This window comes from Pyxicephalus adspersus, chromosome 1 (genome assembly GCF_032062135.1).
Source record: "Pyxicephalus adspersus chromosome 1, UCB_Pads_2.0, whole genome shotgun sequence".
Taxonomy (NCBI): Eukaryota; Metazoa; Chordata; class Amphibia; order Anura; family Pyxicephalidae; genus Pyxicephalus; species Pyxicephalus adspersus.
The window spans coordinates 133,244,315-133,270,538 of record NC_092858.1 but is presented as its reverse complement, the minus strand read 5'-3'; the positions used below and the strand labels follow the sequence as shown (position 1 = coordinate 133,270,538).

At 37.4% G+C, this 26,224-nt stretch overlaps 1 protein-coding gene across 1 annotated transcript in view; it reads right to left on the bottom strand.

The window, feature by feature from the left end:
• The window catches only part of DHRSX (dehydrogenase/reductase X-linked), a gene marked incomplete at its 3' end in the record, with an annotated part of 110,832 nt that overhangs the window by 16,482 nt on the left and 68,126 nt on the right, over positions 1-26,224 (bottom strand). Inside the window, 2 exon segments of the mRNA XM_072427604.1 lie at positions 752-959; positions 25,836-25,937. Of these exon segments, the coding sequence (XP_072283705.1) occupies positions 752-959; positions 25,836-25,937 (310 nt within the window).

The following is a 26,224-nucleotide window of genomic DNA, read 5'->3' as shown; positions in this document are numbered from 1 at the left end:
TAAGTGTTTATGAAAATTACACCTAAATCTTCTCTCCCTTTGCTTTGTTTTAGTTCTCTATTTTCTGGCTTTTCTCTTCCCTGCTCACACCCACCCAACCTACTTTTGAAGTCTTCATACCTATTATTATAGACAAGGTTAGCAAAATATAAGACTACCTAGTATATTCAATTTTCCTCTCAAATTCACATTTTTGCATTTTGCAATGTCACTTTTCACATGGAATTCTCCATGTGATATTTGCACATCATTAGGCATGAAAATGTCTAACCTTCCTTCTCTCCATATTAACTCCTTTGTATCCTAATAACTGATATTCTACTTTCTCCAATATATCCAAATTAATAGTCACATTTAACTGGACTTGTTCTTGTAATGTTGAAAACATTTTGCAGCCTTCTATGCTGCTTCTTCAGCTGTTTCAACAGTTTACAAAACATCCCAGCATTAAATTATTATCCACAAAAACCATAGAATATGACTGCACCAAACACCACTGAACATGTTGATTGTCCAAAATAGGGAGGTGTGAAATTGGACAATGTTGCATTTTCAGTGTTTGTTGTTGTTGGATTGACTGTGCATTTGTTTAATTTAAAGTGTGACACCTATCCTAAAAAGCTAATTAGTTTCCAGCTAATTACCATTTTGCACCTCACAATTTGGATGATATGTCATCAATTTGGATGATATTCAAACAGTTAAAAAATAGGCATCATTGATGTACAATACATCTTTAAAATGAATGTACCTTGTTTGTAGGTCGTCTAAGTTCAACTCGCCCGCAAAATGAGTGGCTGATGATACCGTAACAATACGAGAGTTAAAATTACAGGTTCCAGATTTCCGCAAAGTATCCAGCAGGAGGTTTGTCAGCAGGAAATGGCCCAGATAGTTCAAGCCAAAGTGTGTTTCAAAACCATCTTCTGTTCTGCTCTCTGGTACCAGCATCACACCAGCTGCCAAAGACAGAAAATAAAACAGGTGATTACCGAGTGCATCTCCATAGATGATATTAGCATATCTCTAACAGACAACAGTAAGCTTACTAAGGTATGGTTTACAAAGACATAGAAAGCGATTCTGTTAAAATCCTGACCTGTATGTGGCCCTCCAGGACTGAAGTTGAACTGGAGCTGAGTTAAATAAAAGAATGATGTAGATGTAATAACCTGATAAGTGGGTTGAAATGATTTCTGGTGCTAAGTATATTTATTGCAGCATCCCAGAATTCTTTTTTAAAGCAAAGGAGTCTATAAAAAAGTGCAAAGTAAAGTACAAATAACATGAACCACCTGGTAAACTATTCTGTGAGCGAACAACCTTTTTAATGATTTCAGAAGAGAACTAGTTACCACTAATTATAAAGCCACAACTGCTCAAATAACTCATATTCACCACAAATGATGTGAAGAAGGTTATCCCTATATACACTTCAAACCTTGAATCTGCTTGTATCAGCTACAAAAACGAAAATAAGCCTGCAGAGGGCATTAGATAGCCAAATAGATGAAAACATTGACATCAAATGATTGGAAAAATGTTGCCCTATTTTATGCATCTTGATTTCTGCTGCAGCATACAGATGGCAGGATAAGGAGTTGGAATACAGACAATGATTCCAAGGATACATCCTGTATCATATTAGCAGTTCAGGCTGTTGGTGCCATAATGGTGTGTCAAATGTGTCCTTGGCACACAAAAGGCCCATTCTGAACAATTACTTTGTTAACAGCAAGCTGTTCTATAAAACATAGGGATCCTTGTAAGGTCTCTAGGTCAAGTTTGAAAACTTTGTGACACCTATAGTCCCTGATAACCTCTGGGAGGCTAGTTGCACTCAGCATTCAGCTGCCCCAAAGCCTAGTAAGAGATGGAGCCCGAGAGGAGAAAGTATTGACAGAAAACAAGGGAACCCCTCTCTAGGCAAAGAAGGTTAGAGAGAAGGATGGGAGGAGGAGAAGTGAGAACTGAGTAAGGGGTTGGAGGAAGAGTCTAGGTACAAGGTGAAGGGTCATACACAAAAGGCTGGTATCTAGGCAGATGATCCATGTGTGTAAGAGAGTTGTGGTTGGGGGCAAGAGAAGATCAAGAGGGAAGGAAGGAGCAACTGCTACACAGAGCTGTGTGTAAACCTCTCTAAGAAGCTGCTGATCCTGAGACATATTTGTACCCAATGTTAGATCAAAGTACCAAATTGGCCTGCAACACTGTTGCAAAATGAGCACAAATTATACATATTTATTTTAATGCACCTCAACTGGACTAAAGGTACACCTGCCATGAGTGAAGTTTAGTGGCTATCATTTCTGGCCTCCTTCAGTAAGATCAGAGTTGCTTGGATTTGTTTGGCTCAAAGGCCAATAACATGCATTCTAAAAATTAGGATTTGAAAATATCAGAAATCCTTATTACCCTGCGTTTTTGGTTGAAGACCAATAACAAAGCATTGGTGTGATAACCATGGAACAAACATTCATGGAAGAACAGAATTATTGACTCATGAAGATATACTTTAATGTATAACTCCAATCAAAAATAATATAAAAATGAATAGACCATTAAAAGAAAAAATAGGATAACCCTAGGCCAATGCACAATGCCTGAAACAAATTTTTCACAATCATACACTCGTTTTTCTGTATTTTGTGTATGTCCCCTGGCTTTGTCCTAACATAAGAAAATTCTGGCAAGCAGAACCCTGTTACGCTACACCACACAGTATATTACTAACAATTAACTGCAGAATGGGCACATTTCAAGTCATTAGATCTGCAGGGCATCCAAATCATCAGAGGCATTAATGAGGTCTCAATTAATTTTAATGATCATTTTTCTAGAAGCAAGGAAAGCAATTTTGCAGTAATGGATCTAGACTGACCCACCCACGCTGCAAAGTTTGTACTCCAAACAGAATAGACAAAAACAGCTTTAAAATAAGGAGGCTAGGACCCAAATATTTTCAGGAATTTTGTAACCTTTAAATAATACTCTGTTAAATTCTATGAAATGAAGACTGATATATACGGTACCTTCAAATTAACATCCTGGTACTGGTTGGTACCTGGGTTACATACCAGATAGGGGCAGATGTAGGTTTGTTCTTAAGTTGAATTTGTATGTAAGTTGGAACAGGTACATTATTTTAATAAATGCAAATAGGACAGATGTTTGTCTTTCTTAACATAATTTTAGGCAGCATGGTATCAGCTACTGTATAAAATCCTCAGTATTAGTTATTCACAAACAAAGCGAAAAAAAAAAAAATCTTTATGGAGCTGCATGGGCTGCAGAAAGAGCTCATCTCCCTAAGATCACCCTCAACCTCAGATGTGTTTAGCAAAAGATTTCTTCTGCAATTCACGCAAACCACCCTCTCCCCCCTTCAAGCCATCTAGGAGGCATCCGTATGTCAAATGTCCTATGGATGTCCTGGTTGATGGCAAACATCCACTTCCTTTGAGCACAGACTGCCCTGGACAAGCCCCAGCCTGACTGGTCAGTAAAAGAAGATGCAGCTTAACATTGCCATTCCACAAAATATAATTAGGTTTAGATAACTACCATGGCTAGACTTTAAAAACATACAATAATTATAACATATACTGCAGAACCATGCTCCAATAAATAAATATAACCTAAAAGATATTTCTTTACTTTACACATATGTGTCTAAACATACATGCTAGGATCGTCATTCATGCATTATTATGTTGATGGAGGTATGTCAGACCTCTGGTATAAGATAGACATCTGGCAACCTAATGCAATAACATCGATAATAATGTAATGATTTCATAAACAACTTATACATATGGGGTTGATGTAAGATTTGACACAAACAAAAAACACTGGTGAATAATTTAGTGAAATGGCTCTGGAAAATGTTATTTCAGAGTACAACTGCAGAGATGCATGTTCCATAATTCTATTTATTATAAAATAATTCTATAAGTCCCTAAATCCCCTCCCTCGCCCACAATAGGGCTTATTAAATACAGAGAATGCAGAAGCTAGTAGAACTACATTATTTGTGGTCTGCTTTCACCACTCAAAACTAATGAAAGGCGCTTTTATAAATGAAGCTCTTTGCACTCTTTTGATATGTTTTTATTCGTATTGTAGCTTTAGAACTCAACATCTTTGTTGCAACCATATTACTCCCTTACTGCTGGAGTAGTGATTTAAAAGTATTTTTTTTTGATCAATAAGAGCAGTAGAACTAAGCAATAGGCATTTTCAATCATTACATGTATCAGTACTACTATAATGTATATTAAGGAATAATGATTCATGCTTAGAAGCAGAATTGTAATAGGTGAAACTGTTGTTTGTAGTGCCCAGGTTACAGATATTCAGTTGTATACATATTCCCAGAAAGCCCTCACTAACATCTGTAGCTCAAAGCACTGTTCAGTAAATAGGCAATAACATTTCCACTCATCTGACCAGCTTCTTCTGGTTTCAGTGATTATTCAGTTTGCCAGCCTGCTAATGTAAGGAAAAAGCAAGAGCTGTAAACTGTTCAGATACCATTACCACCAGATTTACAATTCTATGGTGAGATCTGTTTAGGGATTAATTATTTCAAAGTACATTAGGCTATGGGGGTTAGTAAGAGTTATTTTTAGATTAAGCATAAGTAAATTTAAAAATGTACATAACCTAGCTTGAGGTTCACAGGACAGATGGGATTGTGGTCTATGGCCTGCATGCTTACCATCACCCAGGTAATACGAACTCACATACTTGGTGAGTTGGGCTCATATATTGAGGAAGGGGTTGTGCATAACTTTTCCTTTCAATTTAAAATGTTAAAGTGGGTTAAATGTTAACAAATTGTAAAAATATCTATAAATCACAACCAACTACAAATCACTCCAATCCAGGTTGGCTTTTAAACTTTCCACATCAATTTGCTCATCTCTGCCTCATGAAAGATTACAGACAAGAAACCAAAAGAATGACAGAACAACGATTATCTATAATCTTCTCTGTTCAGACCACCCGCCTACAACTATTAGATAGAGCAAACACGGTGAATGACACCAAGAAAAGACTCAATCCTGCTAGAAAAAGACAGTGTTTTGACTTTTAAAAGACCTTTAAAAATATATATCACTTTTTGTTAAATGCTGGAAGGCTTAGCCTTCTAACAATGTTTTTTATCCCTAAGAAAATATATTTATAAAGTAGACTGTCCTGTTGTTGTATCCAAGATATATGTAGCCAGTGGCTGATGTTATAGGTTCCTCCAACAAGTAAAACATCATTTTTCATCATGCTGACCCTTTAACTAATCATTTTGTTTTCTTTTATGTGTTAAGATGATGTATAACAGCCTGCTACCTATTTTGACATGGAGAGATAATAAGTAACCCACACATAAGTAGAGATTACTCTCTCTAATTGCTGTACATGTCCTCTGATTGTTCCAAGTTACCCAACCATTGGCAAGTCCTGGTTTCTGTATCCTTAGCTCTAAGGCTATGAACACACGTTGGACTTTTGTCATTGGAAAATATGTTTCACAATCCTTTTCAATGGTAAAGGACTGAAAGATGCATGAACACGTGTGTACATACAGCGTCATTATGCTCTATGGAGAGGGGAGGGGGGAGAACGACTGAGCGGCAAACCTGCTCTCTCCCCTTCACTTGCATTACGGTCGTTCGTGTCACATGTCAGATTCTCATCCAATACTAGCCCTGAAACGATATTCAGACGAGAATCATCTGATGTGATTACTTAGCCTAACACCTTAGTCAAATGACTCCTGGTATCTGCCTGTTTTCAAGCTGTCTATGGCTGACCTTCTCTTATCTGATCACTACAACTTCTGACATGTTGGATCTGTCTTTTAGTTTGTCTTTATTATTGCTGACATTGGCAGTGTTTCTTATTATCTGCTTCAATCTCTGGTTTTATGCTTACCCCTAGTTACCTATGACAGCAACCTTAGGCTTCTGTTCTTGACTACTTTACAGTTCCACGGTCACCTTACTGGGAAATAACTTCTACCCCACTAAGGACGATTTGTAAAAGTGAAGCGTTGGTGGAGGGGAAACAAGCAAAGAACCTACCCTATCCAGTGAAGGGGTTGGGGGGGAGGGGTTGTGGTACATATTACTGATGATTTATGGTTTAAGACCTATACAGATTTCTATCTCTGGAAACCACCTTTCCTGATCATTTTCAGTGGCAATAGAGCAATTTAGTGCTCTACACATAGCGCTGTTCTATTCTATTGAGAGGGAAGGATGAGTGAGTGGCACCCCAGTGTGCTATTTTCCAAACCAAGTAGAGTGGTGATTCCTTTGTTCATTAACCTGCCCTAGTGGAGATCAGGGCACTGCTAAACATGTGCTAGATTTTAGCCAAAGATGAGGACGAACTGTCATCTCTGATGACAATCATTATCTGTATGAAGCATAAATTGGAAGTAAACTCAAACCTCGCTCAAACCAGAAAAAAAATACACTTACATTCCCGCGTCATCCCGGTATCCATCTTCGGACCAGCACCCAGGGCACCGCAATCCTCTCCTCTCCTGGGTTGTTCTTACTACACAGGCATGAGATCGGGTGATGTAGGTGGGAAAAAAACTTGCCGATCTCACTGTGCATGCGTGGGATCGGCAATTTTTTTCCCTTTTGACGAAAGGGCTACTTCTACGCATGCTCAAGATGCTTGGAAATGCGCAGAGGGAGCACCCAACAGCCTCCCGGGATGCATGACGTAGGTATCCCGGGAGGCTTTGTGCTTCCAGTCATTCTCGATCGCCTGGGCGATCAAGAATTAGGGGGCAGTGCTGCACCCTTTTTTAGCTGAGCTCAGTTATTTCAAAGCCATTATTTCTAAGTTTTAGAGAGTCTTTAGTCACTGGCAAGATACCAATGGATTGGCGTAAGTTCAATGTGATTCCTATCTTCAAAAAGGGAGCAGAGTCATTACCAGGTAACTACAGACCAGTTAGTTTAATGTCCATAGTTGGAAAGGTCCTAGAGAGTTTGATAAAGAGCCCCATAGAGGAGTTTCTGCTATAAAATAATATTGTAAGTGATAGTAAGCATGGCTTCAAGAAAGACGGAAGTTGTCAAACAAATTTACTCTCTTTTTATGAGGAAGTCAGTAAACAGGTAGACAGTGGAATAGCAGTTGATATAATGTACTTAGATTTTGACACTGTACCCCACAGATGGTTAATATGCAAGTTAGGGTCTATAGGTTTAGAAAAGTCAATCTGTAAATGGATAAAGAACTGGCTTAAAGATTGCATCCAGAGAGTTGTAATTAATGATTCATACTCTGAATGGTCTAAGGTTATTAGTGGTGTACCCCAGAGTTCAGAGTTGGGACCTTTACTGTTTAACATCTTCATAAATGATATAGAGTTTGGGATTAAAAGTACCATTTCTGTGTTTGCAGATGACATCAAACTATGTAATTGAGTTAAGTCATGTCTATAATCTACAAGCAGACCTGGATGTACTGTTTGATTGGGCAGCCAAGTGGCAAATTACATTTAATATAGATAAATGTGAAGTAATGCACTTGGGGGCTAACAACATGCATGATTTATACTGTCTAGGGGGAATACATTTGGGGGAGTCAGAAATGAAAAAGGGTCTGGGGGTTCTGGTAGATCATAGACTGAATAACAGCATGCAATGCCAACCTGCAATATCTAAAGCTAGTAAAGTACTTTCTTGTATTAAAAGAGGAATAGACTGCAGAGATGGAGACATAATCCTGCCCCTGTACAAAGCATTGGTCAGACCACATCTGGAATATGCAGTCCATTTTTGGTTACCAATTCACAAAAAGGACATTGTGGAATTGGAGAGAGTGCAGAGAAGGGCAACTAAATTATTAAAAGGAATGGAGGAGATCAGTTATGAGAGAGATTAGCTGAACTGAATCTATTCTCCCTTGAGAAGAGACGTTTAAGGGGGGATACAATCACCCTGTATAAATATATAAATGGTCCATATAGAGAACTCTCTTCCCCAATTATTCACTTTGAGATCATTACAAAGAACAAGTGGGCACTCTTTGCGTCTGGAGGAAAAGAAGTTTAAGCTCCGGATAAGGAAGGGATTCTTCACTGTAAGGTCTGTGAAAATGTGGAATGCGCTCCCTCAGTAAGTAGTTTCAGCAACTACTGTAGAATGCTTTAAGAAAAAGCTGAATGTATTTCTAGAAGCACAGAATATAACTGGGTATTAAGGCTTTAAAGTAAAGATAACAGAGACTGTTGATCCAAGGAACATCTAATTGCCTCATGGAATCAGGAAGAAATTTTTTTTTCCCCTGTTGAAGCAAATTGTACCAGGGGTTGTTCTTGCCTCTGGACCAAGTATGTTGTATAGGGTTTTATATCTGGGATATGTTTATTTCCTTAGTGGTTGAACTTGATGGACTTATGTCTTTTTTCAACCTAACCTACTATGTAACTATATATCTTAAAAAAAAAAAAAAATCAAACAGAATTTTTACCTTACATAAAAGGGTTGTGTACCCTTTTATGTAAAGTGAAAATTCTGAGTTTAGGTACGCTTTAAGTTTTAAATAATAAGTGAGAAGGCATTGACAGATCAAGATTGGATGTACCTTTGTTACATAAATAAATATGAAAATATTTAGGAAAATATGATTTTTACAGTTCTTGTGTTATATTATCAAATTCTGAATTACTGAAAGAACCACTTTCTTTTTATTGCAGAACACAGACAAGCATCAAATCAGCTTATTTGTTTTACCTTGCTATAAATGAGACATGCAAATGGAGCTGACTGCCAGTTCATAAGAATATGCTGAAGGTGCAAGCAATTTCATCCATCCAAAAGGCACCACTGGGCAGCAAATAGATTTTAACACATAATAATAGCATATTAGCTCCGTTGCATGAAGCTATGCACACTGTCCACTAACACAAATCAATTCTACATGATAGATGACACTATGTGGTCATGGTCAAAATGAAATGGGGAAAAAACAACATAAACCAGAGTCACCTTCACTTGAGATTTGTAGAAAAATTAGAGCTCTTAGTATGGATTAAGGAAAGGTAACAATCTCTGACACAGGGATGTGTATGTGACTGGTTACCTGATCAATCATATACATTTTAATGTACAGAAAAGTGTCATCACGGGGACTTTTTTTTTACCAAACTGGTTAAAAATAAAAAAATAAAAATAGTGAAACATCACAAAAGTAGTATATCCTATTATTAGTTTAAATGACAAACCATAAAGAGCAGCAGTCAAAATAAGAAATGAAATGAAATTTAAATAACATATTCTTTGATTTCTTGTTGTGTACTGATTGACCCTACAAAGGTCAATACAATCTAAAAAAACAAACAGTACTATGTAAGTGCAAATTAGCAATTGAATGCATTTTAATTGATGATTATGTGATGTGAGGATTCTAATGGAGTCGCCATTATTCATGGCTGTGATAGATTTCTCCTATCAAATGTTCTAGAAGCATAGAAGGTATCTGCAAAGTGCATCAAAAACAGATGCGTTTTTTTTCTGAATATAATTACATCACAGTGTACCAATGTACCAAAGTTATATTGTTTTAAAGATTGATTTTGAATAAATTGTGTTTTTATTAACAATAGATATCTATAATTAAGGTGCCCTAAAGTCCCACAAAATATTTTCCATGGAAAATCCAAATACAGGTCTCAAAAATTAACACTTTTCATGTTCAGATATTAAGGATTATTCCTTACTATGAGTAATAAAGAATATTTGCACAATACGTGCTCAAAATTTAGCAAACCTGAATTTCGCAGAAAACCACACAAAATTCTGGATGGTGGGTCAATTTAGACGATCTGTAGGGCTAATAAGCCAACTGTCAAACAAAAAGGATTGCAGTGGGGGAACATGTATTCTTGCCAAAATGTTATATAAATAAATAAAAATATTGTGCAGAGAGAAGGCCTTTTCATGTGTCTTCAAGGGCAACCTTATAAATACATAAATCCCTTAAAGCTGAGATAAACTGAATTACAAACAAAAAACCCACTTGCCTTTACCTTCGCAGACGTATCAATCCATCTGATGGTTTCCTAGATCGAGTCCCTCGATGTCCCAGTATCCTCATTTGTCTCAGTGCGGAGGAGGCGCCGCCAGCTACTTTGGGCTTCATACATTCCTGATCTTGCTCTGGGTGAAGTAGATGGGGAAAAAAAAGTGATGATCTCACTGTGCATGCATAAGATCGGCATTTTTTTCCCCATTGAAGAAATGGCTCCTTCTGCACATGCCCGATTTCGGGCATGCATTGAAGGAGAGGCCAGAAGCTTACCGGACTCTGCGTTCCCATTCAATCTTGATTGTCGCGGAGATCAAGACAGAAAGGGGAGGGGCTTTACTTTTTTAACCCCCCTCCCCGAAAAATAGAAGGTCTTTTTTTCCTTATTTAAAAGGGTTGCTACCCTCCTATGTAGGGTAAATATTTTAGTTTAGGTCCACTTTAAATTACAGGCTTGTGAGATGTCTTAAAGCTGTATGTAGTGTTACAGAACAGGATACCAAATATTATGTGACTCACCACTGCAATCAACAGTAAAGCAGAATATGTCCTCCTACACAGGATTTTTAGCTTTCACAGTTCCATCATACACTGACTATATGGCTGTTGTGAACCCACATTTTGGTCTTGGTCATCCATTTCTTTAGGCAATTAGATCTTGTGTCTTAGCTGACCAGGAGGACAAGTCTAAGCAGTGCATTGTCCCCGATTTCTGGGACCAACTAGTATACAGTTTACCCCAAATGTGAATCCTGGGGATCCACCTTGGATCCAAAAATAAGGTGACCTTGATGACAACACTTATGGACACAACACTGGACAGGATGCAGGCAAATGCAGGTAAATGTGAAAATATATGATCTCATTTAAAAGCAAAGTTATAATTGCCCTTTTGTAAAAAAAACACATACTTATTAAAAAAATATACTTATAAAGCACAGAAATCCATTAAGCAGAGAACTCCAGTGACCTTGAACTATGCACCCAATCTCCCTTAGAGTCTAAGTGTTTTTTTGGCCACAGATTTGCTTTGTAGTCTAATTCTAATAGAAGTACACAGTTTAGTTTTTTTAGTTGTTGTGGGATTTACACAACCCTGTCAAACATCAAACCAAGATTGAATATCTTACTCTTCTCCACCACAATTAAGTAATAGCTAATTTACCTTCCCGCTTCCATCATTTAACTGGAATTGAAAAAAGTAGCTGCAGACAGATGAGTCATCACTGCTCTCTCCAACTGGCAGATTGTTTGTCAGCATACGAGCACATAGCATACCTAAATGGATCCTATTGGTGACCATTGTCTCCTAATCTGTGTTCTACTGTATTGGAGATTACAATTATTAGTTTCTACTAAATACCTACTAAGACATGATATAATTTAAATTAAAAGAAGCAGTAATATTGCTGTGTAGTTTAGGCTTTGATATACCTCCCCAACATTTTTTTTAAAAATTGGTGTATAAGATTATGTTTTATCACCTAATTTTGATGCAATTGTAAAAGACATGAGTTCATGGCACAGCCCATTCAAATCCCTTTGTAGAATTTTTATCCCATGCAGATCATTAAAATACCCATACTGTAGCTCGACCAGTCCTGTACTATGTGCTCCAAAATTTAAATCTGAGGTTGTACAATATAGATCAACCTAGCCTAGCAATGAAAAATTAATAATGATATCAATATTTTATTTAAATTGCATTGCCATTCTAGTTTTATTATTTGCATGAAATTGCCCTTGATGTGTCAGGGACACTGTTTAGCAAAAGAGTAGCAAATCTGCGCAACAGATGGACCTTCAATGGTTAAATAATCCATGTCTACTGGTAGAGGCGATTTGATGAAACAGATTATGCAGGCACAGTTCTCTACAAGGCTGGCTGCAAAGTGACTCACTGTGACATTTGAGTTCATCCTGGTGTCTTTTTAATATGCAACACTCTGCAGGAAAAAGATTACAGAGTATTTTATTTTCTGCTTAATGTGGATAAACATAAATTATATATTAGAAAAATACCACAGCTAATCATAAACTAGAATAATACACCATCAGACTGACTACTGCTCTTTTTCTTGCTTCCTACAAATTTTTATTTTTAATTTGGGTGGAACATAATATTTGTTAATCAGTTCCAAATTTGGTTGGGTTCCTTGATTGATTTGACCAGATTTGATCCAAGCTGGAAATGTTCTGTTCAATGCACAACCAAAGCAGATATATATCCTAAACTGCTGTTTGGTAAGTGAACTGCTTTAAATTTGTAAAAAAAATTGCTGTTTTTCATCTTGATCAGTGATTTACCCCAGCCTGCTGCCAATGCAACAGAGTAGTACCACCAAACCAAAGGGCCTGTGTTCATGGGTTTTGTGGCCTGGCCAATCAATGTGGCCAATGATCAGGAACCTGGAATAAGACCTGGTGTAAATGGCGGAGCCAGTGACATAACATGGAAACGTGAGTGTAATGAAAAATTATAATGGAAGCTTAGCCATATTACTTAGGTCGTCTTTGCTGAGTTCTGGCAATGATCCATATACTCAAATGTGGATGTTTTTTTGAATCTCCGCATGTGCAGTTTTCCTTTCTCTACCAATGTTTTTCGTATGATTTACCTTAATTGTGATGTTGTTACCATCTCCTTTTCTTATGCCCCTGTACCGTTTTTATTATGTCTATTGTAAAAAAAAAATGGAATTGGTCAATCTAAATATCCTAATCACCAATAGGAATGAAGGCCAAATCCAAAAATGAGAGTTGTCACCAGAACTAGAAAACGGGAAATCTTCCAATGAGGACACACATTTCTGTGTTCATGTAATTGGGAAAAAGTTATAAAGGGATCAGAGGCTTAAACGATAAAACTTTTGGAATAGAGGACAGGAACTGTTTCTGGGATAGCACTATGGGACTGTTAGAAGATTTAGATACAGAGGAGATTTGGCCAACAATGCATTAATGATGCTGAAAGTAGGACGAAGTATTTAGGCTTTATATAGTTAATGCTACCTAATCCTAGATTTAGAATTTTAAACATTAAAAGTATTTCTTATTTAATAAATGCACATACAGCTGCAATCACCTAAATGTACTTGTCAACACTAAGCTAGGCTAATGGATTGTATCCATGATTTTAAAGTATAATATTTTAACAATGCAATAAATTATAAAAATGTTTTTTTTAAACCAGTTTAATCTATCTTTGTGTAAACTTACAACAGTTAATCTTCAACTATTTCTCATCTTTTTGACCCAAAATATCTCATAAACAAGAAACTACAATGTAGATAGAATTAAAATAGCAAAACAGCGAGTGCATTTTGTCAAATAGCTCTCATCTTTGACAGACAAATAAGAAACACTAAAAATAATAAAATGTTGGCTCTATAATTTTCAAATGTTGTGGCATTTAGCCATGGTTTCTTGCAGCACGTTACTGAAGTGTGTAAAAAACAAAAATATATTGCAGAAATAGTAAAGTAAATCACTCCACTTAAAGCATAACTAAACTAAAAATAAATAAAAAAACTTACTTACCTACTTATCCTCAGTTCCCTTATTTCTGCCAGGGATGTCTTCAATTTAAATAGGGTGTTGCAGAGAGAGAAAAAAAAAAGACTAACCTTTATGTAAAGTAAAAAAAAATGTGGTGATAGGTCCCCTTTAACAAATCAAAGACCAATTGGAATATTTTTTTTTTTGCTTTACATACCCATTAAGTGACTTATTTCCCCAAGTATAGGTGACATTTTAGTTCAAAGACCTTTTCAAAGTGACCTTTGAATTTCTGCCAGACAGTGGAATTATTTTTGGTCAATATAAGAATCTCATCTGCATCAGACAAAAAGTAGTTAAATTCATCCTTGGTATTTCTGATTCATACTTGTACAATATAAAAGTTATGATCAACAGAAATACCTTTACTAAGAGAGTACAACTTGCTGTTTTGACCTTGAACAAAACGTGATCTGATGTACATTTCTGTCGTGAAAAAAAAACAAATACCACCTACCATCTCTCAATGAAACAGACAGAACTTCTGCTAACTTCATAAAGATGAAAGTAGCATAACAATATAATGTAACGGTAAAAAAAGGCAATTTACCCTTACTGATGTAAAGTTTACATAAGCATATAACTGGTTGCCTGATGTCATTTTATACTTATATAGCTGTTTCTTTCTTTTCTTCAATGCTGCAAGTACACTTAAAAAAGAATAACGCAAAATCTAAAATTATATTTCTAAACACAAGTCTTTCTTTTTGACGAAAATATATTTCTTCCTCCCATACATAGCCTCAAGTGTTTTACGCCCACCATAGAAATCCTTCAGAAAAGACTAATGCATGTTTCATATCTTACGAATGGCACAAGGATTTCCCTGTTATGTAACAAAATCATCTATAATTTAACCTTTTTCAAGCTAAATGTGCAAAGAATATTTATACACAGCAATGATAAGCATCTTTCAGCAAGGATTAGGAAGAGGTGGAAGATAAGGAATTTATTCAAGTAGCAATACACATTTCTAATGACTATACAGGATCATTTTGGCGGTAGAGTTTTCACACTTATAAATGAGGAGCTATTATGTGTGAGCACCAGAGCCTTGTCTTCCCCAAGAAAACTAATGTAGAAGACTAGGACCCAGCTACAAACGTCATGTTCCTAAAGTGAACCAAGGAATAGATTAATTCTCAAAGCTGAGCATGTCACTCCACGTGTAAGGATACACAGGCACACAGTTGGTGCCCAATAGGGAAGTTTAAGTACAGATAACACTGAGGAACACTTGTTGACTTTAAATTGAAGCCCTTTTACACTAAAAGAGTGCTGATTCTGAAAGTGCAGTTAGTTTTCTTCTATTACGTCAGGTTTTTCTCTATCGCTTATATTAATGCGATTACTGTAGCTTGGATTTGTATATGCTATACATTTATTGTCTTCCTTCACAATGGCAATATATTTGGGTCAGTCCCAATTGGCCATTCTGTTTCTCCTGGTGAAGAATATGCAGATATAAAGAGAGTCATTGAGTTGTTGCAATATCATCAACACAATTGGGTCATCTGTGTTGACCTTAAAATGGTATACTTCCTTCTTGGTCAGCAACGCGGGACAGCAGAGCTCGTGAGAGGCATTGGGTGGAAAGGAATTGGCCTCCAAGATCTGCCCTAAAACCAGGTGATTCTACATTCTACAAGCCACTTGTTGATAATAATAATATATAATAATAACAAGAATATTATATTCCCGCCTCTGCACATGAAACAGGAAACAGGGTCCGATGAAGCAGTTTGTTAAAGCTGTGCCAACTGAAGGAGTTTCAAGTACCTCACTTTGGCATTTTCTAGCCTGTCATTTCAAGAAAGAAAGGACGGTGTGTTTGATGGTCCACAGATGCGGCAGCTCATCAAAGATGAACATTTAATCAGGACAATGTCAGAAGCTGAAAAAAATGCTTGGTTATCATTCAAAGTCATTGTCAAAGACTTTCTTGGAAACATACGAGCAAATAATTACACAGAAATTGTCCAGAACCTCGTGGAGAGCTACAAAATGCTTGGTTGCAATATAAGCAAAGTGCATTTTCTGCATAGCCATCTGTCTCAATTCCCGGAAAACCTTGGTGCAGTCAGTGATGAGAAAGGTGAACCATTCCACCAAGATTTGAAGGTCATGGTAGGACGATATCAGGGTAGATGGGATGTACATATGATGGCTGACTATTGTTGAGGCATCTGGCGAGATTGTCCTAACACTGAACACTCCAGGAAAAGCTATAAGTGTAAATTTTTACCCTAACCGCTTACCAGAATAATTTTCAAATGTTTTACTGTAAAAAAAATGTCATAGAGTAACAAAGACAAACAAAGAAATGTAAATAAACAGTACAATCAAGTTATTATTTCATTTTTTTTTTACTGTATGTAAAATTTGTATTTTTTTATACCAAAAATGGAGGGTACCCTGTGTCATGCAAGGACAGACAGGACCACTAGGGGGCAAATGGAGGTGGTGGGAGCCCTGAGAAGGGCCAAGGTGCAGAGTTAAAGCTGTAACCAGGTTTTCTCCAGAGCCTCTGATGGTGAGGATGTTGCGCTGCAGGTTAAAGCCAGGTTGCGGTCCTTGGGCACACAAAAGTGGGCAAAGCACAGTACAAAATCACTAAGCAGAAGGGCAGTCAAGAAAGCTGGGGTCAAGACAGGCAGCAAGCAAGAGAGGTCAGGTCACACAACAGGGGTCAATAGCCTGGGATCCAGGAGACAGACAGCACTGATGCAGAGGCCACTGCGGGCACAGGGAACACAGGAGACACTGGAAACAGCAGGAGGTACAGGCGATGCAGGGATATCCACAGGCACACAGTGACACAGGAACAGCACAGGGAAGTTGGCTGGGAACCAACAGACTGGACAAAGAGGGGTTAACACAGGAGATGGACACAGGAAACACTGGATAAAGGAGCAGGGGTACAGGAACTAGTTCACAGAACTAGGAAGCTCGGCACTAGTAAGACTTGTTGCACAAATACAAAGTGCAGTCTGTGAGCCAGCTAAAAAGCCAGGGCTGATCAAAAGCCTATCTTTTGATTGGCCAGCAGATTGGATGGAATTGGTAAAGCTTGGAAACAGAGGCACGCCCAGCTCCAGAACTGCAAGTATGCGCAGGAGAGGGATGCCTGTGCTTTAGTGAGGAAGAGTTAAAAACTGGATGTGATAGCAAATAACTGGGGTCATTTCTGGATTCACCACCCAAAAATTAGTAAAAAACAAGTGTAAGATCTAAATCAACAACAAATGCGTTCCCCAATGTAATGCATGTGGTGCTTTCTTTGTGCATAATTCTTATCAATGTTACTATATGCACAAGTTCCATTTATGACAAACTATCTCAGGCTAGTAAAACTGATATAATTCTATTAAGATAAAATACATTTGCGGTTACCAAGGCAAAACACTGGCTAATGAGTGTATGACTAGGTAAAGAACAAGCCCTGATATTGTTAATTTACCTGGCAAAAAACACTGCACCCTTTAAGCAGCACAATTGAATGCTGGAAATTTGGTGCCACATGCTCTGACAAGTAATGAAAATCATGGGGAGTAGGCCCTTTATGTTTTTGTTTAATATGTTCTAAGTGTGGCCATGCCACCAGCAGCTCCTTACCTATATGCCCAGAGAAGTTGATTGGCAACACAACATCCTCTCTTTATCCTTCCGACTGAGTATTTTACACATCAAATGCTAGTGTCAAACAACTAAGATAAAAGGTATCAGCTCAATCATTCCTCTTCCTAGCCTGCAACATTATTATCAGCAGGATTATTAGATTTTTTGGTACTGCTAACAATAGGTTACTAAGGTTTGTTCGAAATCTACAAGAAGTTTTTTTGTAATATACTGTATACAACAAAGCCATTATGTCTTTTAACCATATTTTTTGCAGAAAAGGCCAAGAAAAGATTCCAAATGTCTCCCTTTAATAAAACATAATATATAAGAATAAAAAAAATGACAGATAGATTAAGCAATCTTTTAAGTCATAGAAAATATGCAAATTGAGACAGAATATTTTTTTATCTTGACTCAAGCTCTGCATTTCATTTATGCTTGAGGTAAAAATATAATTTTAATATGAATTACTAAATGTTAATTTAATTTTCTCTGGCACTAAGGTTTGTATCTTGTCAGAAAGAAATAGGCCTTATGCCACTCATCCGTGCCCTTCATGCCTGCCTTTTATGTGATTCTCAAGAGTTTATTGACCTCTAAGTGACATTGCACGAGTCATATCTTGGTGGATGTGCACATTAGCTAGAGGCTATGTAGAAACATCCAGACAATAATGTCTGCAGCTGCAGCTCTGGGAAGCCAGATTTTACATTTCAAATGTTCTGATTGGCCTTATCTGCACTGTGCAGGAAGGCATGGTGATGCTGAAGAAATATCTGGGTTACTATATGGTTAACCAATCAGCAAGAATGTTAAATGAGAAGAGCAGAATAATGCAATGGAAAGTGAGAGGCAATATCATGGTCTCACATTAAGTCTATTTTTTTATGATAAAAAACATCTATCCAGGTCACCAATATTGCTTGAGATAAGGACTAAAACTGGATCTATATTTAACTAACTTAAAATGAACCTACTCTCAACTGACAACTTAGAGTCCATGTTTGGGCAATAGGTAACCCCCAACACCTTTCGTCCACCACTCTTTCATTCTAGACTCCCACCGTCTATGCAACCATGCAGTCAGGTTTTACTTTCCATAACTAGTCCATAAGGATGGACTAAGTGAAGTAGCAGTACATTCTACCCCCCTTAGTCCATCCCGTAGGTCCAGCACAGCCAACAGTTGGTCTCCTGCGGTCCCCTTGTGCTGACGTCACCTCTGAGATTTTGTGGATCATGAGAGGATCTATGCTATAAAATATTGGCATACAATTTGTTGTGAAAATGGAAATGTGTCCTATTTTTTCAGCATACATTAATACAAATAATTAGTGTGAACTAAACTTAAAGAACATAGAGCAAATTGCTTTGTTTTTCTGTTTCTGTTCATTACAGCACAACACTGCAGGGATTGAATGAACCCTATAGATATATTTTTTTAATACCAGCAAATATTTAGAGGGGTTACAAGTTAGAAGGTGTGTGGGGAGGCAAGGGAACCTATAAAGGGGGTTCTATAACGTAAATCACTCATTTATTGAAGTAAGTTTATATCAGCCTGGAAACCAGGCTTTATATCAGCCTGGAAACCAGCTTGCTAGAAAGAAAAAAACAAATATAGTGTTGTGTTAGAAGAATAACAGAATAATATTAATAATATACTTACACTCCATACAGCCACCCCGCTTTTCTATATACACACTAAGAGCAGGGAATGCTTAGGATGTAGGTCTAAAAGGGACCATGTAGGACCCCCCCTGTGGACCTAAGTCCTAGGCATCCCCTGCTGTTATTGAGTATATAGTGAGAAGAGTGGGGTGGCTGTATGGAGTGCGCTTTACCTGGTGAATACAGTTCCCTGAATACTTTCTTCTTAGCAAACTATCATTCAAGAGTTGACTATCTTGGTGTAATCTCTGCGTTTATAATTTGAATGTCATCCTGTTGTATTGAAGTCTTTTAGATCAACCTTTGAGGGGTTTGAAGCTTGTCTTTGTTGTTTGCTTTGATTATACCTTGAACCATACTTGAGAGAACATTCCTGGGCTGTCTGCAGTAGCAAGAGGATATGTATATGTCTTATTGATTACTGAAGAAGGGGACCAGGCTTCACGGAACGCTTACAGTCACCAACAATCTGAAACCTTTTTTTTGGAATTGTAATTCTAAGGATAAAATCAATGTTTTTAAGGTTTTTTTATTTGTTTAATAAATAAATGTCTAATTGTATTTATTAGTTTAAATATAAAAGATATGTTTTGATTTGGACGTCTTGAAAGTCACATTTTTGATTTTGTAATTTGTTTGGCTTTCGGTTTATGGGAATGTGGCATCAGTGTTTCAAAACCATTTGGGGCACATTATAATACATTCAAATTTCACAAGCAAACCAATTTCAAACACTGTTTTAAACCGTCATTTCCATAAAGCAATATTAAGCTGAAATTTTCAATTAGAGGGAAACTGTAGCTGGCTTTAAAAAAAAAACTCTGTCTTTGGAGCAGCAATACAAAGTACTTCACATTGCAAAGAATTATAATTTTAGACAACAAACATAATTAAAAATATATAAACTTCTTTTCTTCATACAAGAAAAAAGCATTTTGTTCCATTTATCCTAAAGATAAAAAAATAAATAAAGGTGCATCTTGTCACAAGAAGACATTCTGAACAGGAATCAGAAGCACGTAAGCTTCTGATGTACAAGAGTAAATAGCTGCTGTCAAGTTCTATAGCTAAAAAAATGAAGAGCAAGGAGAAAATAAAGTGACATTCAAACTGCACATAATTTGTCTGTGAAGAAAAGGATGCAGGAACTTTACCTTTAGCTATCGGTTCAGAGAACAAATTAATACCAAGATTTTTAAGTTGTTATAGAAAAAGTGTACTGCAGACAGGTGTAATAACCTATGGTATTTATTTTCATCTGGTTTTATGCTCTTAAGTCAAAAATTGTTATATTCTTTTTTTATATAATTAAAATTTATTTAACCAGGTAGCAGGTAATGATGTGATTTCTATGCCAAAGTGTCAGGGATTTACTGTGGGATTTGAGAGCAATGTAGGCCTATTTCGTAAATCAAAATATTCTGTATACGCCGCCTTCTTGTTTAAAATGTTTTGAATAGTTCCAATAGGAACTAACATTTTTTTTCTGCTTCTGGAATGTATATTTTGGTGTAGAGGTGCCAATGCCAAATTGTCAGCATGTGTATGTCCTGTACGAACAAACTCAGCATAGGTGAATTTCCATCACGCATGTATACATCTAAAAATGTCGGTTAAAGTGTTATGGAGTACTGTGGACCATCTGTGCAATCAGGGATAAGAGTAGACTAATGGGCAGGACATATATAGAAAAGTGTTTGTCATTAAAAAATGGTTAAAACAAGCAAAGAGAAGAGTTAGCAAGCCAAGGGTATGTCACAACAAGTCCAAGATTCAGACAGGCATACAGAGCATAGACTAAAAAAATCAGAGATGCCAAGACATTGGTCTAGAGTAGAGCAGTAGTCCCCAAACTTTCTGATAGCAGGGCCTCCTGTCAGCACACTAGCTGAGAATAGCAGAGTAGTGTAAGAGAGCGGGTGTGCTGTCAGGTGGTACAGCTGCTGGGAATGGTATAGAAATGTGAGCCTAAGGCTGGGTACACATGTCCCATGGTTCTCCCCCGACAATCGGCTCAGGGACGATACTGGCGCGTGTACAGCGCCCATCGTCCGAACAACCGTCCTGGCGGATCCACGGACGAGGGAAGACGAATGATCCTAACGCAAGGGAAGGGCGAGAGCGCGCAGTAGGGTGCCGCTCCGTCGTTCTCCCCCTCCCCCCTCCATACAGCAGAACAGCGCTGTATGTATAGCACTCATTCATGCATCGTGCAGTTCTTAGTTCTTGGAAAGGATTGTGAAAGATCCTTTCCAACGACAATAATTACAAGTGTGTATGTATGTATGCTTTACATACATTGCTCTGCCATTCTCAGAAACTCCTCTGTAAGCACTGTGAGGAGAGCCGCCTGCACTCCCGCTGGTTGCATTGCTGCTGTCACACTGTCACTAGCTTTGGAGTAGTGTAAGGAGGGCCGCCAGCACTACCCCTGTTGGGTTTCTGTCTCCAGTCATCTGCAGCCTCAACTCTGGGGACCACTGCTGTAGAGTACAAACACAGTGCAGAGTCCCAACAATAATCCAAGGCATTGACTGTCAGACAGAATTTAGAGTTAGCTATTCAGATTTCTATAAAAAAAAGAGCAAACCGTCTAACCTTTTTCTTAGGCTGCATGCATGTTAAACAGCCTAATAAGTTTTTCTTGATTAGGATATAGGTGTGCATATCAGAAACCTGAAATCAGTTTGAGTTGCTAAAAACTAACCAGCAGATAGATGGTGAAGGATCACAGCAAAGAAGTACAGCTGATATTTCAGTATACATTTCTAAAACCCAAAAAGTTATTTCAGCCTATCTTGATATTTATTTTCTTTAAAAGATTCTCATTCTTTCCACCACTGAACATAGCACAGGCTGTTTCCAAACTTTTTTTCTGATCTGATCTTTGATAATAGATCTTCCTTTAAGAAATGTCACAAATAAAGACGGACCGTATAGTGGAAGCGTTGACTTTATAAAGGGGCAGTTATAGGCATGATATCTGGTAGTGTCATGTAATGGGTTTCCATGCAAAGACTGTCTCCTGTAATATGTGTGTGGCCTCTGGTCATCTTCTGTTGCATGTCTTCAGTTCAGCTTTCTATATCCATATATTTACTAATTATTATGTGTGAGCCTTCGGTGGGGCCTCTTTATATTAAATAAGATTGGTCTACATGATCACCATCAATGGAAGATAAAGCTAGGGAAATATTTTCCATAAAGAAAACAGGCGGAAATAAAAAAAGACTAAAGGTTTTTAAGCAAAACCTAAAATGTTCTGTACTGAGACCACCCAGCAAGATGTATCACTCTGTATGGAGATCCCTACAATCTGCTCGAAAGTCGATGAATACGTTTTGTGATAAAGTCTTCTAAGGATGTGCCTCATCCCATGATGAGAACCATTTGTCTGAATTTTTGGACCTAATGACTTTCTGCAACAGAGTACAAAACATGTATCACATTTTAAATGGCCTAATTTTGTTATCTGTTAGAGAAAAACAGAATATTTCTCTCAGGTAAAAGCTATTTTGTACCAGAAGAGACAATCTCATCATGAAAATGAAATAGCTTGATTGCCCTGACTTGCTTTGAGAGATTACTGTCATTTAGAACAATTGTTTAAACCATGCTCAATCACAGAGTTTAATTTTTTGCCATCTGTAATATTGCCCGCAGTTCACTGGTCACCAAAGACAAAAGATCACCATTAGTCTTAATGTCCTCAGAGATGTCAGTAATTCTCAAAATTGTTTCTGTGTGAGTGATTTTCAAGCCTAAATCATGACAGTGAGCAGCAATTACAGAATTAGCAAAGCTTTTCTCTCTTTCATTCCTCAGATGTGCAAAAAAAGTCATACATATAAAAGTATAAACACACAAAAAAGAAAATAGGAGACAGAATCATCTTCAATAACATTGTAACAAATACAAAAACAAAGAAAAAAAGTACAAACCTTTAAAGGTTCATCCTAAAACTCAAATTAAGGGAATGACAATACAAAAGAAATTAGAGCTGCAAGAGTTAAATCCGGAGAATCATGGTGGTCTAGCCAGGGAGACCACACTTTTAAAATGTATTGACAGTATCGTTAACCATGCCAGTATTTTTTTCCAATATCATAGTGTCAGATAACCGATGAGTTGTGATGTGATGTGAGTTTACGCTGCTGTTTTGGTAATGACGGGTTTGGCATGTAAAGTAGTGCTTCCCAAGGGTTCTGTCGTATCAATATGTTTAGAACTAATCTAATATGATCATAGACCCTAATCCAAAGTCGACTAACAAGGGGGCAGTCCCACCTGGTGTGGCGATATGTACCAAAAGCTCCACCCCCTCTAAAAAAAATGTGAAGTTCCATCTAGGACAAATTTAGCTGTCCTATTAGGTGTTAAGTACCATCCAAATAATACTTGATAAGCATTTTCTTGAGGAGTAATATTAGGCAAACATTTAGCAATGGCTTGCCAGATGTCATCCCATCTCTCAGGGTCCACAGTAGAATTTAAATCATCCTGCCATCCTGTGGGCGAGGGGTGTTCATGCGAATCAGTATCTCGTAAAGGAAGCACACCAGGCCCGAAGAATATGGATTGCGTAGACAGTATGATTTAAAGGCTGAAATTTGCAGAGGTGAACGATCATGATTCCTTAGTAATGCTTGCAAATAATGTCTAATCTGAAAATATCTAAACATTTTATTTGATATGAAGGGTTTTTTTTTATCTGATTTTAGTTTATTGCATTCAGATGAGTTAATAACCTAAGACTGGAAATATCATTAGAAAGGCTTTTAGGAACTAAAAAAAAAAAAAAAAACTTGAGAGAATATTTTTTTTTTTAAATGTTGCTTTATATAACACACTTAGTGGAGCAGCAGTAGGTTAGAATCTAAAGGTAAATTAGAATCTGATGAACAAAAAACGCAGCTCTACAGTGGGAAGTTTCTGAGCACACCAAATTCTGTATTCAATGTGCCCTGAAGCCTGATTGCAGAATAATATGCATTTTAAGGTTCCCTTTCTCAATTACTCAGTGACGTGCAAAAGGGTGGTTTAAAGGCTCCTGCGCGAGCGTCAAAAAACACCAAAAAGTTGTCTAAAGAGCTTCCCAATACACACTAGCCTACAGCAGGGAGGTTATACCAAGAAAGACAGAACTGTTAATCCAGAAAGCAGTGGGCAGGACTATGTTAGGTCAGGTGCTGATTGACAAACTTTAATCAAATGTATCGCCAGTGAGAATGTTGATTGCCATGAGCCCTGCATCATCTTTTTTATTCCACTGTAGCGTAAGCACACACAAGTCCATATGAGGGTTATACGCCAATACAAGGCATACAAGTCACAGGCAAGAACCATTGAATTTCCATTGGAGAAACAGACCTTTGACTCCAAACAGTTACAAATACTTGTATGCATTAAGCATATACCCTAAGTGAGCAACATACATAAATCTCAAATCTCCTACTGATAGTAAGCACATAATTGAGATATGGTCATCTGAACTATAAGAGAAGTGGATTGTAAGGGTGTGACCTTTTTCCCCTTCACTCCATAAAATTACTGTATTCTGAACTAGTAATTGTCCAATAAAGCCCAAGCACTACATCCTCAGTGGTAGAAGATTTGATGCTCTCCTTCACCCTTAAAATATGAACATGGCAGCAGAGGAGCACAGCAGAGTAATCAATAAAAAAAGAATTGTTATAAAAAGAACCTGCCACATAATCTGAATGGGAAAACTGAAAGCTTTTTTATTAATAAAAGCTTTTTTATTATTATTAAAAATGGCAAATGGTCATGAAAATTAGCATAACATTTTTTGGCTGTAAAACGTTACTAAGATGTGATTGTTTGTACTTGTCCATTATGCATGTTTGCCATCTTCAACATCTATTGTACAATTCTGTGCAATATGTTGGTGCTTGCTAAATAAAGGGTAATATGAATAATAATATATTATTTATAGGGAAAAAAAGAATGATGATTGAATCAAAATAATGCAAAAAAAGAGGAGTGTCTACTTTAGAATAGTTAAAAAATATATGGATTTGTAAATTCTCCCTGACTTTTCCTGTACCACAACTGTTGTTATTACAGTTGTAAGGCCCTGGTTCAGCAACAATACTTGCCAGACACCAGTCCCCCAATCTAACACTGCACTCTTTGCCTATAGCAAGCCTTGGAGGTATGTTGCTCTGTCTCAGCACACTGTTGCCCCCAGGACTTCTGTGCGCAAGGTATGATGTCTAGCAAAGAACTGACAGAGGATTTGAAACCCACAGATGATATAGTACCAAGATGTCAGCAGACAAGTCCAGAATACAGAGCCAGATCATTCACAGGTAAAACATACACCAGACGAGGTATTCAAGGGCAAGACACAAGCAGAGCTGGGGTCATGGACAAAAGGTCAGTCCAGGCAGCTTACACTAGCAGGGTCAGAAACAAGCAAGGTCAGCAATAGTAAATCAGATGAATTCACACACCAGCAGCAAGTCAGCCCAGTTTAACACTACAAAGGGCATTGGGGACTATAGGCAGAAAGACTATAATGCCCTAGCAACCAAACACAGCTCAGGATACATTCAGGGACTAATCTGCCTCTAAAATCCCCTTCAGCTGTGCACAGCCTCAGGGTATGTGCTGGGGATGCTGAGATAGTACATCACAGGCTGCACAGCTAAAGGGAGGCAGGAGCTGCTGCTTTTTCTTACTTCCCCTTGCTGCTGCCTATGACATTGCTGCACAGAATAAACAGTGTTTGATACTGCAATGGCATGCAACACGAGATAAGCATTGCCTAACGACAGTACATTAAACCCCCCTTTTCCAAGCTAGCTGCTGAACAACAGTTATTGACTAGCTAGTATGTCTATATGAGAGTGTAAGTATCAATACTAAAGAATATCCAAGCAGGAAAAATAAATTATAAGACTTACCGTTGTTGACCAATACATGAAGGTCAAGGTTTTTTGCTTTGAAATTCTGCACACATTTCCGAATGGACTTCATAGAAGCCAAGTCACAAAATAAAAATTCCACTGGGATGGAAAGAAACAAAACAATGAACACATTACTGAGAGCTCCGGGAAACAGTATACTTTCCTATTTACTTTATAATGCTACTCTGCACTATTTTATCATGCATAAAAATGCAATTTATCAAAACAATGATCTCAGGTTACCATTATTATATCTGACACAAATGCACCAACATGCCAGTAAGTCTTACATGTAAAAGAAGGGAAATTGCTTGTGACTTACAGACATTTAAATCAGATGTAAACCTTAAATGAATCACATTTAGAATTCTAATGCCCTGTGTATC